The sequence below is a fragment of the Orbilia oligospora genome (assembly GCF_000225545.1).
Source record: "Orbilia oligospora ATCC 24927 unplaced genomic scaffold scaffold00079, whole genome shotgun sequence".
Lineage (NCBI taxonomy): Eukaryota > Fungi > Ascomycota > Orbiliomycetes > Orbiliales > Orbiliaceae > Orbilia > Orbilia oligospora.
Window position 1 is genome coordinate 478,542 of NW_011645636.1, and position 20,518 is coordinate 499,059.

Below are 20,518 nucleotides of genomic sequence, written 5' to 3' on the forward strand. Positions count from 1 at the left end.
AGCTAGCTATAGTCGGGAAATTGGAGGAATAGTAATAGCTCGGAGTAGTAGTAATAGCAATAGTAATAGTAATGATAATCAAGACTGGATTGGATATATTCGACGGTGAACACCGATATTAGATAATAGCAGAGATCAAGAGCAGAGAAGACCGAGAACTGTAGCTGTAGCTGTAGCCGTAGCCGTAGTAGTAGTAGCAGAGATGATGCGAAGAGGAATGAATAGCCATTGTGGTTTTCTGGGACCGGCGCGGAGGGTTGTGAATGATATTATATCAGTGCCAGCTCATCAGGTGTGTGAATGGCGGCCGTTAATGGTTAATGGTTAATGGTGGAGGTGTGTCTCGAATGCTGTCCGGCGTGTTCCTGCTAACCCGTTAATTGCCTACACCCACACCATTAATTACATTACATTACATTACATGTATTATATATTGCCATTCAGGTACATTACATACATTACAGACATTACAGACATTACAGACATTACAGACATTACATACATACCTCATGGCATTTTTAGACTGGTGTCTAGTGTATTTTTCCATTTCATTTTTAGTCTAGTCTCCAGTCTGGGGTTTAATATATCTTGTTTTACCATATAAAATTTATATCGAGAATATATCTCGATTACAATCATCATTCGAATTCAAATTCTCCTGTACTGTCGAAACGAACTCGAGTATAACGATCGATTCCGGACTAACTTTAGGACGCTAACAAGGAAGGCTACCTCGCAAAGATCCAGAATATGAAGCAGCCGTTACAAGTTAGCCGGGAAACGTGACAAGTCAGAGCTGGCCTGGCCTGGCCTAGTCTGGTCAGTTCCTGTCTCCCCGGCAAAGCAAAGACTTTCAATTGCAATTGATCAATTAGTTAATTTATACTAGTCTATAAAAATACTTATATACGATCCATAAGCTATATGCACCCGAGCCATTTGAAGCCAGTTGCCGACGGATGATATCAAAATTTAACTTTTAACTTTTAACATTTTTTTTTATTTTCTTAGCTATTCTTTCTGATCAGTTCCTCCAAAATATGTAAGTACCATTTATCCAGGTAAGTTCGTTCTATTATATTGTGGAGGTCACAATATTTGAGAAAAGATCGATCGAATCGATCACATTAATATTAATATTGGCGTTTGCATAATGTCAACCGCCCAGCCGGCTGTGAACCGTGAGCAGCCTCGTTTTTTTTTTTCGCGCATCGAAAAAGGTAAATGAAGATGAAATAGAAATAAAAATAAAATATAAAATCTAGAAATATGACATACCCTTACCCTTGAAGCAGCTGTCGTAACATTGTAATACGCAGTACTTTTTTCTTTTCTTGTCATTTTGGTCGAATCGAAATTTTGTGATTGAGGCAAAAAAAAAAAAAAACTTCAGTTACTTGCATGGGAAAATAAGTAACTTGCCCTTGCTTTTTTGTGTTTTCCTGGAGAAGAAATTGAAGCTGAAGAAGAAGAAGGGTAGAAGGAAGATACATCTGTAAAGTATACATCTCTGCGACGGCTGCGGGCATGTCACGGACTATCGCGAGATAATGGGCGGATGGAAGCCTGCATAGCTTCCTCCTTCCCTCCTTCCTTCCTTCCCTCCCTCATCCGCTACTCGACTACCCATAACGATTGCAATTGATTATCATTGGTAGCCATACTCGAGCGCTCCGGCGAGCGACATGCTCCAATTCCGACTCCCTTCTTTCAGTAAATAATCCTATTCGACCGAAAATATATTTTCACAAAGTCCCACACACGTCAAGCCAGCTTAAAGCTGCGAAGGGGGGAAAAAAACAGGCAAAGCTTCGCGAAACCTCCCCCGCGAGGGAGCAAAAAAACGCTTCCCCCCAGCAGAGCTACCCCCATTGGTCGCAAGAGGCTACTTGCTGACGTGGTGCTACCCATACTTTCCTAACTCTCACAAAAAAAAAAGGCGTTTTTTTCGGGCAAATTCCCCGCGGATAGCCAGACTAGGGGATTCCATAACATCGTCCTGTGCTTCTATCAAAAGGAAAGAAACGAGAGAGAAAAAAAGGACTTTGTATGATGCTTTCTGAAACGAAACGCTTACACCAATTAACTGTTATACCGAATGTACCGTACATACATGCGGTTAAGGGTAAGTATATTCCGGTACCGCCTCGCCCTGACATACATCTACAAGTACACTCGATTAACCCTCGTCCCGCTCTTTCACATCGGGGCGTAACTGTGCTGTGATACTTTCCCCCCTCCCCTCTCTCCCTCTCTCTCGCTGCTGCCCTTCAGAACTGCCCAATGGAAGCTTACCTCCGCCCCGATTAGGCTACATGCATGAGGAAAAATCGTTGTGGATTGCATGCGCACCATGGGCCCTTTGACACGTCAACCAGCAATGCAATGCAGACTGTTTGGAAGTTCTTAAGAGGACCGCCGACAGGGCCCTTGTCTAAATCCGGGTCTTGCAGGCCAGGTTAACCGAATGGTAGTATGGTAGCTCTAGCTAGCATAGCTAGCTCCCCACAACCTGCAGCTGTTTTTTTCCCTCTCTCTCTGTCTCTTTGCATCCTTTTGCTGAGGATTGGATTCTACACGATGCAAGCTCCTCGCTCACCCCCTCTCTCTCTCTCCGTCACGTTTTTTGATTGTAGGTTGATATTGGGAGGGTGATAAGGTGATTTTAGACAACTTTCTGTTACAAGTTATCAGGAATACGAGAAATGAGACTGGTGATAATCTCCCGCCCTCGGAAGACGATAGCCGTTTGATTCTCTGATTATGATCGTGGCAGTCGAGAGAGAGAAAGAAGCGTGCATATAATTGCACTTTGTCGCTACGAACTGTCTTTGGGTAATACGTACTTTACTTGCTCGATCAATTGTAATCGAGGAGCTGGCTTGCTGGGAGATAATCCTATTAGGTCCACGGTACAAGGATCTTTCTTAATCCCTATCTTCCCATTCCATAGGATCGGATCAGAGAGATCGAGATTGGTTTCAGCCGGTCGAATAGCTATAGATCCTGTTTATTATTCTATACGTTTCGCTATGATCTCATTGAAACCAAAGGACTCGTTTGATAAAAATCGAAAGCAAAAAAACTCGAGCTCACGTTCTGGTTTGTCCACCATGCCCCGTGACAATAATGCAATGCCTCTTCCGAACTTTTTGAAACCAATTGACCAATCTAATGCGTCGGATTGATAGAAAAACCCGTATGCATTTTTTTTTCAGCTTTCAATTCTCACGCTCGTGACCCTTTCTGAAAATCAAAAAAAATTCACTTCCTTCGGACATTCTTTTTGAATTTAGCCTGCTACGGACATGTACTTACACTTCGGAAGAAATCAAATGGGATGTTTCGGAATCATTCAGGACCCAAGTTATAGTTACTCTACTTTCCCATCCAATGCAATGCAGCTAGCTACCTAGCTAGCTAGTATGTAAGTAGTTGGGAGTTCAGTCCCAGTCCCAGGTCTCGAAAGCAATGGTCCCATGCGGTACCTTACCTCCAACTAAGCTAAGTACCTACCTATGTATGTAACTAACAGGGTCACGAACATCCATCCTCTCCTCATCTGATGTTCTTCCATACCCCCCTCCCCTCCCCTCAACTTAAGCGGCGCATCAGATATGCAATGCATTGAGTGTCTCTTCTCTCTCTCCCTCTCTCTCACTTTTTTGATAACCCCGCCACGGGTCTAAGCTTCATTGGTCCCATCCTATGCTGCGAGCTGGGTAAATCCATACCATTGTGAAGTGCAGAGGATCTACAATGCTGTTAATGTTGTTGGTATTGGCCACTTCTCTTTTTTCTATTTTGAATTCCTTGAATGCGAATGCCCCTCCTCTTCACCTGATGCTTTTTTTCCTCTTTACTCAATTGCTTAAAAAGAAATTACTTCGTAGCATGCTTGTTTAATTCATCATTTTCATTCTCAGATGGATCACGAAAGAGGGGGGAAAAGTAGAATCAAAAAGTAAATCGTCTTGTAATTGTCAAGTACTTAGTTAATATATCCATCCATGCGCCTTTTAACTGCATATCACCAAAAGATCGTAATCACCTGTTCAATTTTTTCCTTCAACGAGGAGGGGAGGGGGGATATAACTACCAAATCCAGAATATTCTCTATCGAATGAGAAGAGAGGTGTGGTATAGAGGGGCAATGAATTAGACATCTGCGATATATGATGGGCATGTGACATCGTGCATCTATTAGCTACTTACTTACATACGTATCAGCCATCTCATCGATCATCTCAAGCCCTTTAATTAATTAGTTTTCAACGGGTTTGCGATGAGCCCCCCCACCCCTATAGCTACGTCAGCGGCGATCGATATAAAACCAGTCTCCACTTTTTATAGCGATTTTTTCCAGAGCTCTTCTAGATTTTTCTGTTAGGTATGAGGATTTTAACAAAAGAAAAAAGAATAATTACTTAAGTACTGGTGATTGGAGGCGCTTAGGGAGCTATAGTCGGTGATGTGCGATGGTTTAATGCTATGTTAGTTATCCTTGGCTAGGATGTGGGTACTTCGTTTTTTTTTAGATCTATAGATCTCTCGTCTGATCTGATCTGATCTGATATTTAAAAAATAAATTATAAAAATAAATTACGATAACTACCTTGAGTTTATATTCTTGTAACGAATTCCTATTTTCTCTATTCCTTTTTTTGACCTTTTACCTTATATAACAAAAAAGAGAAAAGAAAGAAAGAGAAAAGAGAGAAATGGGAGTTACCCAGGAACCATATGTATAAGTACTTAACGCCATATGAGATGGACCAGGAAGAAAAAAAAATATATGTTCACAAGAGCAGAGTCACCTATCTACAAAAAAAAAGAAACCTCAAAAGAAAGATTCCCAAAAATCTTACGACTGATAGCTCTTGAACATAGCCTGGCAAGCTTTCTATATACCCCAAAAAACACTCCATATTAGCCTTCCAACTCACCAATATAAAATAAATGAAAAACAAAGGAAGAAAGACTTACAAGCTGATCCAAATAATAACTGCAGGAGTTCATATCATTATTCGTCGCCTCCAAACAGCTAGTGAAAGCCTTAGCATCAGCAGCACAGTTACCGCTTGTAACATCGCCATAGGTATTTGTAGTAGCTGGCGCGACTGGAGCAGCGGCAGCTGGAGCATCAGATGAAGAGCCGCCGAACATTCCGGTGAGACCGGCGCCGAGGACGTGGCCGACTGTGGAACCGACTGCTACACCACTGTTTATTTTTTTATGGGTTAATTATCTGTTCGGATTGTATATATGTATGTAAGTCGGATAGTAGGTGGGAGAGGTGCTTACGCGGCAGTGGAGGCCATCTATGGATATATATCGTTAGTATATGTACCGAGGTTATAACTATTGTAGATATACTACGTATGCGTAGAGGGAAGATCCATACCTGACCGAACAAACCGGGAGACTGAGATGGCGCCTGAGCAGCAGTAGCTGGTGGAGCAGCGTGAGTTTGAGCTGGTGGGGCAGCCATGGTGGATGCCGGACGGGTTTGCTGTTGAGCAGCGGGACGGGCTGGAGCCGCAGCACGGGCAGCAGGACGGGCACCTCCTCTCTGTCGTGCCATTTTGTATGATGATAAAAAAAAATATAAGGATAAAGTTCTAAATCACCTTCTGTTAGATTAAATACCAGATAGGAATAATAATGGCGACGAGACTTACATGAGAGTCGGGATGAATCGAAGGTTTGAATTTGTAGACGGGTTGAGAATTGAAATGGATTTGGTTGGTTGAGTTCAGTTGCAGAAAAATTGGAGGGAAGGGAAGTGTACGAGGAATCGGGGAAAAGGCCGGGCTTAAATCCGACTGCCAAGATCCGGTGTCTATGCGAAAGCTGATTCGTTCGTTGATGCCAGTCATTTGCCCACGTTCTCTCTTCTTCTTCTTCCTCTTTTTCTTTCCCCATCTCAAACAAACCTTCACCGACATCCCGACGAAGCCGTTACAGGACATCTAGAAGATTCTTTAGACTTCTTCTTCTTCTTCTTATTAGCGCCGGCTTCCGATTGGTATTTTCGATCTAATCTAATCTAATCTCTGTATTCACCCATCTCTACATACTACCATCTCAAATCGCGACATCCCAAAATCATCATCAAATCACCAAAAAAAAAATGTCGCGCCGACACGCCAACGCCCAACAAAGGGGCGTCCCCAAATCCGATCCAAACTCCAAGGGTGTCTCCTCCTATAAAAACGAATACATCCCAAACTTCATCTCCAAAAAACCCTTCTGGTTAAACGAAGACTCCGCCGACTCTTCCTCCGAAACAACCGATTACCTCGAACATCAACGTCTTCAGAAGAAAAAAGCAGATGACCTCAATCTCCTCGAAGGTGGTGACAAATGGTACGATAGAGGTAAAAAGCTCGGTCCGGCGGCGACGAAGTATAGAAAAGGTGCTTGTGAGAATTGTGGAAGTATGAGTCATCAGAAAAAGGATTGCTTGCAGAGGATTAGGAAGAAGGGGGCCAAATTTTCCGGCATGGATATCGCACAGGATGAGGAAATTCAAAAACTCGAGCTTGGGTGGGATGGGAAGAGAGATAGGTGGAATGGATACGATGCGAGAGAACACGACAACCTACTCGACGAATTCGCAAGAATGGAGGAGTTAAGAGCACAACAGAAGGCGTTGGAGGATGGCAATGGCGCTGGTTTGGACGGGGAGGATGAGGAAGACAAGTACGCCGAAGAGTCGAATATGCCCGGCCAGACTTATGATTCTTCGTCGAGAGTCACCACACGGAATTTGAGAATCCGAGAGGATACGGCGAAATACCTGCTTAATTTGGACTTGGACTCGGCGAAATACGACCCGAAGACCAGAACTATGGTCGACGGTGGCGCGTTATCGGATCAAGCTGCAAAGTTAGTCGCCGAAGAAGGTTTCATGAGGTCCTCAGGCGACGCTGCAGAGTTCGAGAGAGCACAAAAATTGGCATGGGAATCCAGAGAAAAGGGTGTAATGGGCGCAAAGATGCATTTGCAAGCCAACCCTACCGAAGGAGAAATCCTTCGAAAGAAGCTGGAAAACAAAAAGGAAGACGAAACACATACAAAGCGCCAAGCATTACTCGACAAGTACGGAGGTGGAGAGTATCTCCAGGCACCACCCAAGGAGGCCACAGTTACAGAATCCGAGAGATACGTCGAATACTCCGAGTCCGGCGACCTAGTCAAAGGGAAAGCGGATGCAACGGCGAAGTCAAAGTACGCGGAGGATGTTTACATCAACAACCACACGAATATATGGGGTTCGTGGTGGCAGAACTTCAAGTGGGGATACGCTTGCTGTCATTCGTTTGTCAAAAACAGCTATTGTACAGGGGCGGAGGGTAAGAAGGGTGTGGAAGATGCCGAGAAGATGCGGACAGGTAACGACCTCGAGGAAAGGGAAAGGAAGCAAATTGCCTGGAGGAAAGAACGCCGGGAAGCCGCCGATGCTGAAAAGGACGAAGAAGAAGAGTTGGCGCGCCGAAAGGAAGAAGAAGAGGCGGAGGAGGAAACTGCTGAAGACAAAAAGAGGAAGAGGGACCAGATGCACAGCGGTGTTACAGAAGAAGAACTTGAGCAACATCGGAGGAAGCGTCTGTTAGCAGACGATCCCATGGCCAAATACCTCGACTCAACCGCTTAACTTTATGAATTGTAATTATATTAATTTTTGTTACTTAGCATTGGCCATGGCGTTTGAGATTTTGGATTTGCAGGGGTTTCTTGATGAAATATTAGACACCAAACTGTAGTATTACCGATGAAATGGAAGGCTATTTAGTACCAAACAATGGCTTCTAGCAAAGCACATCAAACGCAATCTTATTACTTTTGTCTTCGAAACGCTCGCTACCGCCATTGCAATGATTAGGTATTAAAAGAAAATCAACAAATAACAACCAATATATAGCAATAAACACATTATTATCCAAGCTCTCTTCCCACGATATAAAAATCTAAAACCTCTAGATTTCTACTTTTATTTTAATCCTCGTCGAAAATATCCAATGCATTCCTCAATATCGTATCCAATGCTCTATGCTGCCAGTTCGTGTTCTTCAAATCCTCTGTTCGTGCACTCATCAAAGTCGGGCCGAAGCAGATGGACAGATTCCATGAGTTCATCTTGTTCTGGGTAGAGTATTGCATCACGCGGCTGAGATGGAGAACAAGGGCCCGAACTGTGGCGTAGTGAGCATCTGGGAGCCGGTTGATTAGGGCATGGAGGGAGTCGCGGCGGACATTGTCATCATCGATTTCTATATACTAGGTTAGTAATCTTGTATCGTAGCATCATGGAGGGTATTTGCATACTAGCTGCTTCAATAAATTCGTCGTAGAGGCCGTATGTTAAGAGAGGATCAGGTAGGTCTCTGAAAAATTGCTTTAGAGTGGATGCCACACTGTTGACGTCGTGGAAGAATTGGTCCAGATTGCGAAAATCCACCCTACTAGGGTCTTTAACTATCAAAGTTAGTCATAATAATCCAGAAAATGTCGGGTTAGGTTTCTTAAGACTAACCGTTGTCAAACAGTGCCTTGATCTTTTGAATAGAGGTGGTAGCTCCGGCTTGTCGGTAGATGCCTTCGATGTTCAAGCCATAGAGTTCTACAGCAGTCATGCACTGGATCACGACAATCGGAACGGCGTTCCCATCACGCTGTAAGAGGACTTCCAATGGAACCCCAAATACTGGTTTAATTGGTTTTCGTTCAGGGATTACGCTGGAGGACGGTTTTCCGGCATTAGGTGGGGGTCTAGGTGCGTCATTAGACATTGTAACTCCAGGCGGGCCTCCCCCAGCATAATGCTGCTGCGGACTAATGACCGGCTGAGGCTGCGGCTCAGGCTGTTGTTGCTGCATTGGCGGGAGGGGGAATATCTAGAGATTTGTTAGCTATCTCATCATCATTCATTCCGGAGGATATCCACATACGGGATGCTTCTGAACTTCGAACTTCATCATTCCAACCTGTTGTGGTGGCGACTTTGAAGCAAATTCCATGATAAACCCGTTCATATCCGCTTCATCATCGACAGCCAGCAGTGCCTTTCGAAGGTCACTTTCACCTCCGTTACCGCTCACTGCGCGTCCATTGTTAAGTGCAAATGACTCGTTCAGAGCAACTAATCTTGGTGTTAATAGAAACTTATACCGCAAAGGATACGAAGGTTCTTACCAAACTTTTGCAATTGCAAACTCAGCCCGGCATCGCATTCCAGTATCAAATCTCTCAATGCCTTGACACTCTGAGGTCTCTCCGCATGGAATAAATCCGAGTGTATCTTATTCGTTAATTCCACTTGTCTCACATACTCCATATCCGCCATCTCCAGCTTCTTCCTTGAATCTTCTTCTGGATGACGATTATTATGAAGAAAGCCCTTAGATCGACTACCATTCCTAGCGTTCTCATACTCCTTCGCTGCAGAATCGACTTTACCCCTCGCCTAGAGATTCGAATGAAATACCGTTAGTAAAACGCATCCTAGAAAACCCTCGAATACGACCGTGCACGGAAAGATCACCTTCTCCATCTCATGGTAAGAATTAGGACCCTTCTTCTCCGAACCCGCAACAACATTCTTCCATTGCTTCCGTCCGGCCTCGATATTATTCGATAGTTCAGTAAGTTCCTCGGACATGGTATTAAGTGCTGCTGCAAATGCGACCCCATTGTCGGCCAAGCTATCATGGATTCGATTTGATTCCTGGAGACCCTTCATGAGAGTACCTCGCCGAGGGCCCGGTTCGCGGTGGATGGTATCGTGGGTTACGCGGCATAGTTTCTTTAGGCCTTAAAATTGATGTCAGTTACTAGCTGAAAGAATAGTGGTGGAGTGTTAGAAAGACATACCAGCAGCATGGTCTTCTTCGATTTGTGCACGCTTCTTGAGGAAGCCTGCGAAGTCCTGTAGATACCCGGTTAGACTAAAGCCTTGGAAATTCGATTTGAGGTGATCAAACGTACCCTCGCAGATATCGCGGACTCCTTCAACTTTGAGAGTAGTGCATTCAGACCAAGCTATATAACATACCAACGGTTAGCCTCTCACTCTTTCTTTCCCAACTTCGGCCTGCCAACAATTACAGATGCCAGACTCCAACCTTCAACCAGAAAAATGAAACGAAAGAAAGGAAGAAAGAAAGGATCATACCTCTGTTTGCAGGATTTCATTAACATCTCTCGACGTCTGTGTCGTCCCCCCACCAGTGCCACTTTGCAGATTCCCCGCCGACTGCTGTGGCTGCTGTTGACCCTGCGGCTGCTGATGATGCTGCTGTTGCTGCGAACTCGGACCAGCGCCGGGATTCTGGTGATGGTGATGCGAAAAGCCATTGGTTGCAGCGGGAAATCCGCCGCCGCCTCTTGGCTGGCCGACGGACACTGGCGTTGCCATCTTATGGGTTTAACTACGACGATTCTCGCGCGACGGCTGGGGGGGAAAAGATGCGGCTCAATAAACAAGTGCTTAGATAAGATTGCGATCGATCGCCCGCTCCGAGTTATCGCGGCGACGGGTAGTATTTTTATGTATCTTACGGGGAAGTGTGAATAGAAAAAGTACAGATTGTTAAACAGTGAGCGGGTAGTAGTAAGTTGGGAAAGTAAGAAAGATGGGATGATGCTGATGGGAACCTGAACTGAGACCTGAACCTGAACTTGAACCTGAACCTGGAGCCTGAACCTGGTTACACCCGGCCGGCAGACGCTAATTATATTAGTATGGCATTAATTACGTGTTGGCTGCGAACTTTACGAGTTGGATGGCCTAAATGGCACCTGGCGCGCTGAGGCTGTGAAGTACGGGATAAGTCATGAACCTGATGCACCATCCCGCACATCCAGACGCTAAGAGACATGTACAGGGTAACAGGGAAGAAGTATCTTGAACTAGTAAGCAATTGGCTAATTTCTGATTAAATTTATAAATCCTGTTAAATCGCATGTGCCGACATTTGGCGTCGCGGGATTGTTCCAAATTATATGTCATCCAAAAAATCCAACATCATCCAACGCAATAACCCGCTCATAACTTGACTTTCTAACCATTAGGTATCGGCTTTTACCGGAACGACATGTGCTGGAACTGGGGGATTGGATTGAACGGCATGGGCTGGTTCTGGACGTATTGGCCCTGGCCGTATTGATTCTGTACGAATTGATTCTGCGCATATTGACCCTGTGCATATTGACCCTGTGCGAATTGGTTCTGTGCGAACTGGTTCTGAGGGTACTGGTTCTGAGGGTACTGGCCATGGGCGTATGGATAGCCATGAGGGTTCATTTGATTGCCATACCTAGGGTCCATTGGAGGAGTCTGATAGGGCTGGCCAGTGGGTGGAGGGGATCCCGGATAGCCTCCTTGTTGGCCAGCCTGGTATCCAGTGGGTGGCGGGGCAGCACCTGGGTGCGCTGCTTGATATCCCGGCTGGTACCCGGCCTGATTACCATTATGTGGTGGAGGAGCCGCTGGATATGTACTTTGCTGGCTGGGCTGGCTGTAGTTAGTATGTGGTGGGATTGCATTTTCCGAACGTGCCTTAAGCGCCTCGAATCGTTCTGCAGCGCGACATGTTATTGGATTCGAAGGACCTAGGATCTTCTGATATCCATCTAACACCTGCATTGACCAGTACGCAGCCGTTTTATAATCTCCTTTTTTCTCATAAATCATACTCAGGATTCCTATTGCACCAACTGTCTCCAGACTCATGCCATTCAACCCATCCATTTCCTTTCGAAGCTCAAGTCGTTGTTGAGCAAAAGTCAAAGCCTCGTCATAGTTCTTAAGCTTGCGATGATATTTTGATACTTTTTCAAGGGCCTTGATTTTCGCCTCTTTGTTCTCCCCAGGCAGCTTCTCTGTCCCCGAAAGAATTTCAAGAGATAGTTTAAGCGCTTCGTCATATTCCTCGAGATTCCCGTGGCTCTTGGCTTTTTTGCCCAGTAAGTAGAAATATTTGCGATCTCGGTGATCTTCGCCGTTCAGCTCTTTAAACCCTTCCAGAGCCCTATCGTACCACTTTTTGGCCTCATCATGTTGTTTGAGTTTACCCAAACATTTCCCATAATGCCTGAAGGCCTTAACTCGGTGTGGGTGATTCCTAGCAAGCCCTTGGCCGAAACTGGTGATTGCGTCCCGATACCAATTGACAGCGATGTCGTATCGTCCCTGATCCTCGAACAGCGAAGCAATCCTAAAAGTGACATCGAAACTTTGGAAATCATCGCTTTTTGCAAAGCTCGCTTTCCATTGCTGAAGCCCTGATATCATTATATTGCAGTCGAAAGTGGCCTCCTGAATGTTCAGTTTCTTGGTTATCTTTGTAGAGTTCTGTCTGATGTCATATTTGAGCATATCCTTGTCACCCAACAACGTGGACAAGTAGTATGCTTTGCGTATCCAATGCAAAGCGGTTTCGTAGTTGGCGGGGTTCTGGCGGTAGTAGGCCGTTCCCATGTTGTTCATAAGTTTAAATACTATCGAGTGCTTGATAAGCTCCGGGCCGGTCATTTGAGGGGTAAATTGCCCAACCCAAAGCCTGGATACCAGCATATCCAAACCTTGAAGGAAGTATTTCAGGGCCTCATCACACTGTTTTTCGTGGGTGAGACTAGTTCCAATACTGTTGAGGATGGCTAGGCGTTCAAAATCATCTTTTTGCACTGTTAACCCAACATATGCTTCCTTCAACCATGATAGGGCTTCGGCGTAACGCTCTTGTTTCTCAAGGCGTTTTCCGATATTTGCGAATGCAAAATATAGGTTGTCATCTGGGTGTTTCTGCGCTTCGTCCTCTAAGATCCCAAAGGATTTGAGCACCGAATGGCTGGATAGGCTTCGTATATGAGCCGTGAGTCTCCTCTCCTCCTCTAAACTCCATTGCCGGCTCTTCTGTGACAACCTTTTCCACTTGCTGACTTTCCCGAGAAGTATTACGGCATCCCTCAAGGGTCCGGTCTGCCCGTCTCGTTTGAGACGGCCCCGTGCCCATGATTGTATCACAGGATGGACAGAGAAGATTCTGGTGTGCTCCTCCCTTCGGGACGTTTGAGATTGCTCGGGCCCTCTTTTAATGAGGGAGTACGAAGCTAGCACTGACATCGTTTTCTCGACTATTGTTAAGTTAATATCAATATTCTGATGCATTGATTATTAGTACGGCATGAAATGGCTTACATCTGATCCGAACTCTTTCATCGGGCTTTCCATCTCGGTCATCTACCCAGATGCTTTCGCAGATTTCTTTAGGATTGAAATAAGCAGATGTCAGCAATACCGACGCTGCGTCTTCGTCCTGTTTTTTAAGAGTCTGGAATATTTTCTCCCATGTTGTAACTATTGTTTCTTGGTAGCTCGATCCTTCTAGCTGGCGCTCGAGACCTTGTACTTCCATGAATTTTCCCCGATAAAGAGGTAGGTATTCTTCAAGGCCAATTTTGTTTTCCCGTATATAATAGCCTGCTTGAGATATTGCAAGAGGTAGGAATCCTAGCTCTGTCACAATGGCAGTTGCTTGCTCTTTGACGACTAGAAATGGATGCAAAGTTAATCAAAAATGCACAAAATCTCAAACTTGGGAAATTTTGGTTCTAGAAAAGCTGCAGAAGGTACCAGAAATGTTGTCACACTTACCATCTCCAGGATTCTGTAGGTTCGCTGAGGCTAGCAGAAGATTTACAGCATTTCCAGCCTCAAGTCCTTCCAATTCAATATTCTTCTCCACGCGGTACTCTTGTAAGATATCTGGCCTCCGGCTAGTTATCAGGATAGCACCATTTCCGTGGCCAGGAAGACTCTCCCGATTCTGGAAAACGCGTGCCTCCGAATCTTCCACATCATCAAATATCAATAACCATTTCTTATCATCCGATCCCTTAGGCCTCATAGCTAGCCAGTCGAAGAATGCGGCCCGGATCTGAGCAAAGAAGTGAAGTCCGACTTTAATTCTGCCTTCATTATCAACGAGCTCTCCAAGCCTGAACTGCTGGGCGATGATTTTATAATCCGGCACAGAGTCCTCCCATAACACTCTTGCGTGCTCCTGTATGATGCATTCCATTATCTTGATTAAAGATGCATGAATGGTTTCCTCGCTAGTTGCAGATATCCAGAAGACTGATTTGTATTCAGTTAGATGTCGGTAAGCATATTCAATCGCAATCTGTGTTTTCCCCATCCCGCTGGTGCCGGTAACGGCGCATATCACTGGGGTCGCCCCACGATACTGCTGTTTCGTAAAACATTCATGGAGGGTTTCGAGGGTTTCTTTTCGACCTTCAAAAGTAGTGTTTCGAGGAAAGGGTATATGGAAGGGCATGCTGTCTTGAAAGACGAAGTTGATTTCCTGGGCTGAAACGGACTTCAAAGTCTCTTTCGCAACATCTACAAGGCCCACTTCCATTACTATGTTTGAGAAATTGATTAGTATCATTTCCTAAGAGTATTGAATTATTTGCCAAAAGATGACAGACGGGGTATACCGGTACTTACTTGGTGAGACCTGCTTGAGTAGCTCCCGGGCACAGATAGCCGCATTTATGGCAGCATACGGTTGCCAGTTCTTATTCTTATGTGCATCTGAGTAATCGCATATACCTCGAACTATGAGGCAGGGAAAGTCATTCATCAAACCCGCCGCCTCCATTTCGAAGCAGAGAGGTTCGGCTCCCGCCCATTCCGCAGTCTTCTGAATAACTTCGTTTCGTTTCTTCCCGTCTTTCATAACATTGTTCGCTGAAGCCATAATACCATAGTGTATATGTGGATGATCATTAGACCGGCGCTCTGGGGTCCTTTGAGAAATTTTTGCCTTGTCGCAAGCACCACAATCATTCTTTGCAACTGATTTACCTCCCTTCTCTTCACGAGCGTGGAGACAATCCGGCTCGTATAGTGTATCCTCCTCTTGCCCAGGATATGCAAAATCTTTCGAAAGGCTTCCATTTGTGAATATATTCCATATATCTTCCCCCAGCTTCCCTTTCCCTCGAGCCTTTAAAGCTAAGGCTGCAGTTGTGAGTATCTGCGGCGGCGCATTGAACCATCCAATCGGTTGGAATCCACCACCTTCAATCGTCTTCCCAAAGTCATACTGAACTACACCACTACACCGCCCCGCAGCTTTGCTGATAACAATATCGCCGAGTCGAATATCATTGGTCTCGCTCGGAGCGCCGCCAGCGACACCAACCATCAATATGAATCTCAAATTCGGAAACGTTGAACTCATACGAGTGGCGACGACCCCGGCCGGTCCTATCCCAAAGCTGGGAAGAACTGTAATGACCACTTTATGGCCACCTATTTGACCATATTCGTAGAGGTTTTTGTCGGTACCTGGGACGGGGAGTTTGGTTTCATATTTTTCGTCCAGGACACCACGGACGGCTGAGAGTTCGATGTCGACGGCGCATACCCAGCCCACGGTGAAATCGTCTCTTTTTAGTGGCATCTTGGTTAATTAATTTTATATTGTATTGACATTGATCCGACTAGGCCTAGATACTGCTATGTAAGACGTTAGGACGAGAGAATAGTAGATTGTAGAAGTTCTATACGAGACCATGGAAACAATCACAAAAGTATCATAATGTAGAACCATCTATTCATTAAAACTTCGGCAGCGATTTAGCTCATGCAGGCAGTAACATGTTATATATATTTTATGTTGCATAACCTAATAACTTTTATCAAAAGCCTACATCTCCTCAATAAACAAATCCTTACAGCCGCAATTTCCTGCATGCAATGCCAACGTTCAATTGCATTTTTATATTTTGAATCAACCCCGCTCTTACCCATTACTTACTTACTTGGCAGCTAAGTGCTTTGGTATATTCGACATCATGCACGGCCATTCGCCAGATCCATTTCATAAACCCCACCAACAAAAATACCGGATCTATCCTCCCAAGGATAGGTAGGATCAATACGGCAGTCCCGTCCACGTTAATTCTGGTTAGTGGGGTTTTTTGACAAAATAGTATATATGCATCTGCATGTTAAGCTCAGTCCGCCATGGGAGTGCACGCGGAAACATGGGCGCCAAGGACTTCGGTAGCTCTCTCTTTTTTACTTTGAACTGGATCGGATCCTGCAGGTCTGTACCATCCGAATCCGCGATTTTTTGAATCTCAACTTCGTATATATATCAGGGTTTGAATATTCGCAAAGAATTTAAAAATAGAATCTATATAAGGACTTAAGCATGAAACATTCCATTCCTCGTTCAGAAGCTAGCTAGGACTAGGACTAGGACTAGGACTATGCATTGTACAAGCTTGTGTCTGTTGTTATAGGTATTGTATTGTTATTGTGGACATTGGTGTAACCTTGTGCAACCGTTGAAGGGTTGTTGCATGTTGGAATTGAGCCCTGCGAAGTGCCGACCGATTAGTCTGGAAGCTCAAGCTCAAGCTCAAGCAACGCTATGGATCGCTCGGATCCCTTGAAACAAAACATATAGAGCCCAAGACAATATGTCTAGTGCTTAGGATAACAGTTCTTGCTCCGAGATCTTGGTCACTCGTCTAGCTTCCAGACAAATATCCGTCTCTAACATTTGGGCCTTGAGATCTGTGTTGGGCTGTCGAATGTATCTATGAATCCTGCTCAGAGCACCGATAGACAGAGTACTTTGATGTAAGACATGTTTCTTCACCTGATCCTCGAGTTCATGCTCAAAGAAATATACTGAGCTAGACTAGTACACACTGGAGCGGAGGAGGGAGTTTTTCGAACAATATGCACCTCTGTAATTAACCTTGCTGCCACTAAGCTGACTCGGTTATCCGAAGCCCTAATTAAGATTTATAATTTAAGATCTCTCGATGGACGCAGTACCATAGAGTAGGGTCCATATACCGCCTTCTATAGCTAACAAATTAGGTGACGGTAAGCTGTGTTTAGCTGGCCAGCCGGAGAAGGAAGCTCAGGAAGGACAATGCCTTGTACCAAAGTGATCCCGAACCTTTGCGTCGGTATTCAAGAAGTCACGACACCGAAGCTAATATTTAATCCTTACCTTCTAGAGCGATAAAGAGATCTGGATAAGGAGAAATTTTTGAGGGGAGCTTTACTCACATCCCGCGAAGTTAAAACTCTTGAGGGCTAAACTATCATTGATTCGGAGACGGATTTCAATTGGCAGGAGGAAGCGAATGGAGAGGTTGGTGAATCAATGCGAGTTCGATCATTTAGCCTATGAGGGAGAGTTTTTCTTCTTCTCTCTTCCCTCTGCTTCAACTGCAAGAGAGAGAAAAAATAGGTTTCACGTTTCATGAGACAAAAGGTTTTGTCACGCTGAGATGTTTTTCAGAATCTCATTTGTTTCAGAAGCAGGTGATAATGATATGCAGATACTATTTTCACAAAGTATTGTTTAATTTTTCTTGCATAAAAAGGGTAGTACTACAGATACGAAGATGCAATATATACTTCCTATATTCCACGGTGAGATCTGGTGTTAAAACTACCAGCTTGGGAATTGCATATAGACACCGAAAGAAGGCCTGGATTCTTTTTCACAACGCCCGCTGAAATCTGGAGGGGGGAGAGACAAAAAAGATAGGGCTTTTCTTATGACTACGAGACCTGGGCTTTTTATATAGCAGTGACGAGAAGGAATATTGTTGCTTTCTGGTTTACAGATGCTTGTTCGGGATAGCTCTCGCGATCTCGCCTGTGTGTGACCAATAGGAAGGGTTAACTAGTGAGCTAAGCTTCAAATTCACGAGTTCTCTTTTTTTCCTTTATTTTATATAATCTTGGGTGTCTGGGTGTCTGGGCTTTGGAGAGGTTTATATTTTATAAATCAAAAAGCCCACAGAATTTTAGCTCAGCCGGGGAGTTGAGAGGGTTGAGAATGAGGTCTGGGGATTTGATTGGTTGTCTACTTGCCAGGTGGTTGGAGGAGGAGAATCGTTGAGTCGGTGGCTCTACCGATATCCGATGACAGGATATAAGATAATTCACTTGCTTGTTTAAGCATTACAAAAGTAGATAGAGGGGCGAGTGAACTAAGACGACTGGCTGTTTTGATCCAGAAGCGCCGACACCGAACGGCTGGGCCACAACTGCATGTCTTGTCCCCGGCTCGGTGGTTGAGCGAGTGGTGGCATGCCATTTATCGCGCAATCTTCTGATGGAGTTTCTGATACCGAAAGGCAACGGGCTGATAAAGGTTTAATGTCTTTTTTTCTTGCTCGTGAATTGGTAAGCCAGCTAGCTAGACATATTCAGTTTTCCACGTTGGTTTTGAAGGAAGCTGTCAATATCAGATCTGTTAGTAGTATAGGAATTGTTGAAGCCACAGTTCAGTTGAAGAGAATATATGGATGGACATGTAGATTTCTGCCATGGGCCGACTCCACTTTCGATAAGTCGGACCCAAGCCAGAATATCCGTTCGGATCCACTTCCTTGGGCAAGCGGGACTAGTGAGAACAAATGAAGAACAGCTGGGAAGCCCTTCGCTACGCGGCTTTTGGTGTGGGAGGAGTAGCTGGATTAGAAGATAGGTTGGTTCATTCACTTGTGAAGGGCGGCGCCATTCTCAAACCATCTGTCCATATCTGTCCTTCCTTTCCCGTTTCTCTCTTCTCTTCTTCTTTCTCCTCTTACTCTTTCGTCTCGAATTAAGCAAAAGGATATTCTTGATACCGCCTTTTTTTTTTCGAAGTCCGTCCCTACAATTGCAGACTTACACCGTTCAGCTCCGCCCGTTCAGCCCGAATCAAAGCAAGAGCATCAGCTCCAACAATACGAGACAAGTTCGTTATCAAATTCGACCGTGATCGACGACTTTCCGGCCTCACGGGTACAGATAGCCCTAGCTAGCTTGGGATATTCGAGATTCCGACAGTTGATAAAGAAGGTTAGTACAAGTCAATCAAGGAAAAAAAAACCATGATGGACGGATTTATCCAGCATTGCATTGCATTGTTTGCGTTCCGTGCCCATCGCTTGCACCCGAATCCGAAACCCCGTCGATTGAGGGCTGGTTTCGATGTGTGTCATCTCTGTCACAACGTCCGCCGCCCTGTTTATCAGCAATCAGCAGCCTTTTCAGTTCAGTTCAAAGCTTGCTTGGCTGGCCAGTTGGGTGCTTTGACGTGAGGGGGTGGTCGATTCGATTGATTGATTGAATTGATTGCATGGGGCCAGGCTCTTCCTCGCTCGTTTAAGCTCGCTGTTGGCTGCGAGTGGCTGAAATCGAAGCGATATCATACGTACATACATAATGTACATACGGCTGCTGTGGGTACCGGTATATATCACGGATATTACCAAGAGACAGCCGTCTTCCGAGACTTTCGAAGCATTCCTTTTTCGTCTTCGATGCTATTTTCATCCTCTGGCGGTGAATCCTGTATCCTGGTTGTGATTTTGCCATTGCAAGCTCATCTCGAGAGCTACCCTGATCAAGTCCGCGTCCGAACGAAACAATTGGTCCGGCTATCCAGGTGCAGCTAGCTCGCACAGGAGCTTTGCCACCAGTAAAAGAGCCAGTCTGTTAGTCAATCGACCATCCAGCAAAGCCACCGAGAGGATATTTGTTTCTTTGAGATAAATTTCTTCTTTTCGTTCCGTTGGGCGCGGCCCATCATTGCAAGGTGATGGTGGATGGGTGGATGGATTGCTTGCTTGATTGATGGTTGGTGTACATGTTTGGTTATATATCGAGCAGCTGCACCCTTACATGAATGATACCGGCCAGACCCCCTCAAACGGAACAGCAAACTTCCCTCCCTTTGAACTTGGTTTTCTTTTATCCTCGTCCTCGTCCTCATCTTCATCCTCCCTCCCTCCCTTCCTTCTCTTTCATCATCATCACCTTCATCTGCACCTTCACCGCTAGTTTTACCAACCATCATAGTCATCGTCACTTTCTGCTGTGTTACAATACTTCGTTTTCGGGCACAAACATCAACGTCATCATACCAGGCAGACAGGAGGCTGCTGCTGCTGCTATTATAAAGAATACACGTCCTGAGAGATACTCAATATAACTTTGGATACATATAGTATAGTACCTATCTAGGTATCTACTGCTTAGGCTTCACTGCCCAGAAACAACCATACCAAAAAGTACCTCTTCCCTTCTTCCCATTTTTTCTTTTCTTTTTTTCTCTGCTTCGAATCTCGCCGTCTACTCCGCCCTCCATTTCTCTCTGCTGCTTGACCCCTCGCTCTGTTTCTTCGCCAGGCTTAATTGCTGGTTCAAGCAAGCGACTATGGGGCACCCAAAACTCTCCCTGGTCGTTTCCTCCACCGAAACAATTGGGAGGCTGCAAATTTGGCAAGACGAGCCGCGAAAGATAACATTCAGTTCCATGGCAAACACCGTGAACTCACCAGAACCGTCGAAAATAGCCGCCTTGAACACATTTTGAAACTCACTTTGCTTATGCATAACCTTGAAGAACTCTCTCAGGTGCTGACTTTGAATTCGTGATCCTAGTTTACCGAGAACTAGATCTTTTTCTAGCTT

The 20,518-nt window shown here is 45.0% G+C and overlaps 4 protein-coding genes across 4 annotated transcripts; 1 reads left to right on the forward strand and 3 right to left on the reverse strand.

The window, feature by feature from the left end:
- Positions 1-4,864: 4,864 nt before the first annotated feature.
- AOL_s00079g167 (uncharacterized protein) lies at positions 4,865-5,584 on the reverse strand (the record flags this gene model as incomplete). Its single annotated transcript, XM_011124042.1, has 4 exons — positions 4,865-4,903; positions 4,987-5,221; positions 5,305-5,321; positions 5,405-5,584. 4 exons carry the CDS (start codon positions 5,582-5,584, stop codon positions 4,865-4,867), a joined length of 471 nt encoding a protein of 156 aa, XP_011122344.1.
- A 549-nt stretch (positions 5,585-6,133) lies between these two features.
- AOL_s00079g168 (uncharacterized protein) lies at positions 6,134-7,660 on the forward strand (the record flags this gene model as incomplete). Its single annotated transcript, XM_011124043.1, has 1 exon — positions 6,134-7,660. One exon carries the CDS (start codon positions 6,134-6,136, stop codon positions 7,658-7,660), a length of 1,527 nt encoding a protein of 508 aa, XP_011122345.1.
- A 341-nt stretch (positions 7,661-8,001) lies between these two features.
- On the reverse strand, positions 8,002-10,420 carry AOL_s00079g169 (uncharacterized protein; the record flags this gene model as incomplete). Its single annotated transcript, XM_011124044.1, has 9 exons — positions 8,002-8,276; positions 8,332-8,475; positions 8,540-8,900; positions 8,955-9,145; positions 9,199-9,469; positions 9,548-9,816; positions 9,877-9,931; positions 9,991-10,044; positions 10,178-10,420. 9 exons carry the CDS (start codon positions 10,418-10,420, stop codon positions 8,002-8,004), a joined length of 1,863 nt encoding a protein of 620 aa, XP_011122346.1.
- A 666-nt stretch (positions 10,421-11,086) lies between these two features.
- Positions 11,087-15,479, reverse strand: AOL_s00079g170 (uncharacterized protein; the record flags this gene model as incomplete). Its single annotated transcript, XM_011124045.1, has 4 exons — positions 11,087-13,140; positions 13,205-13,555; positions 13,661-14,431; positions 14,519-15,479. 4 exons carry the CDS (start codon positions 15,477-15,479, stop codon positions 11,087-11,089), a joined length of 4,137 nt encoding a protein of 1,378 aa, XP_011122347.1.
- Between the last annotated feature and the right edge of the window lie 5,039 nt (positions 15,480-20,518).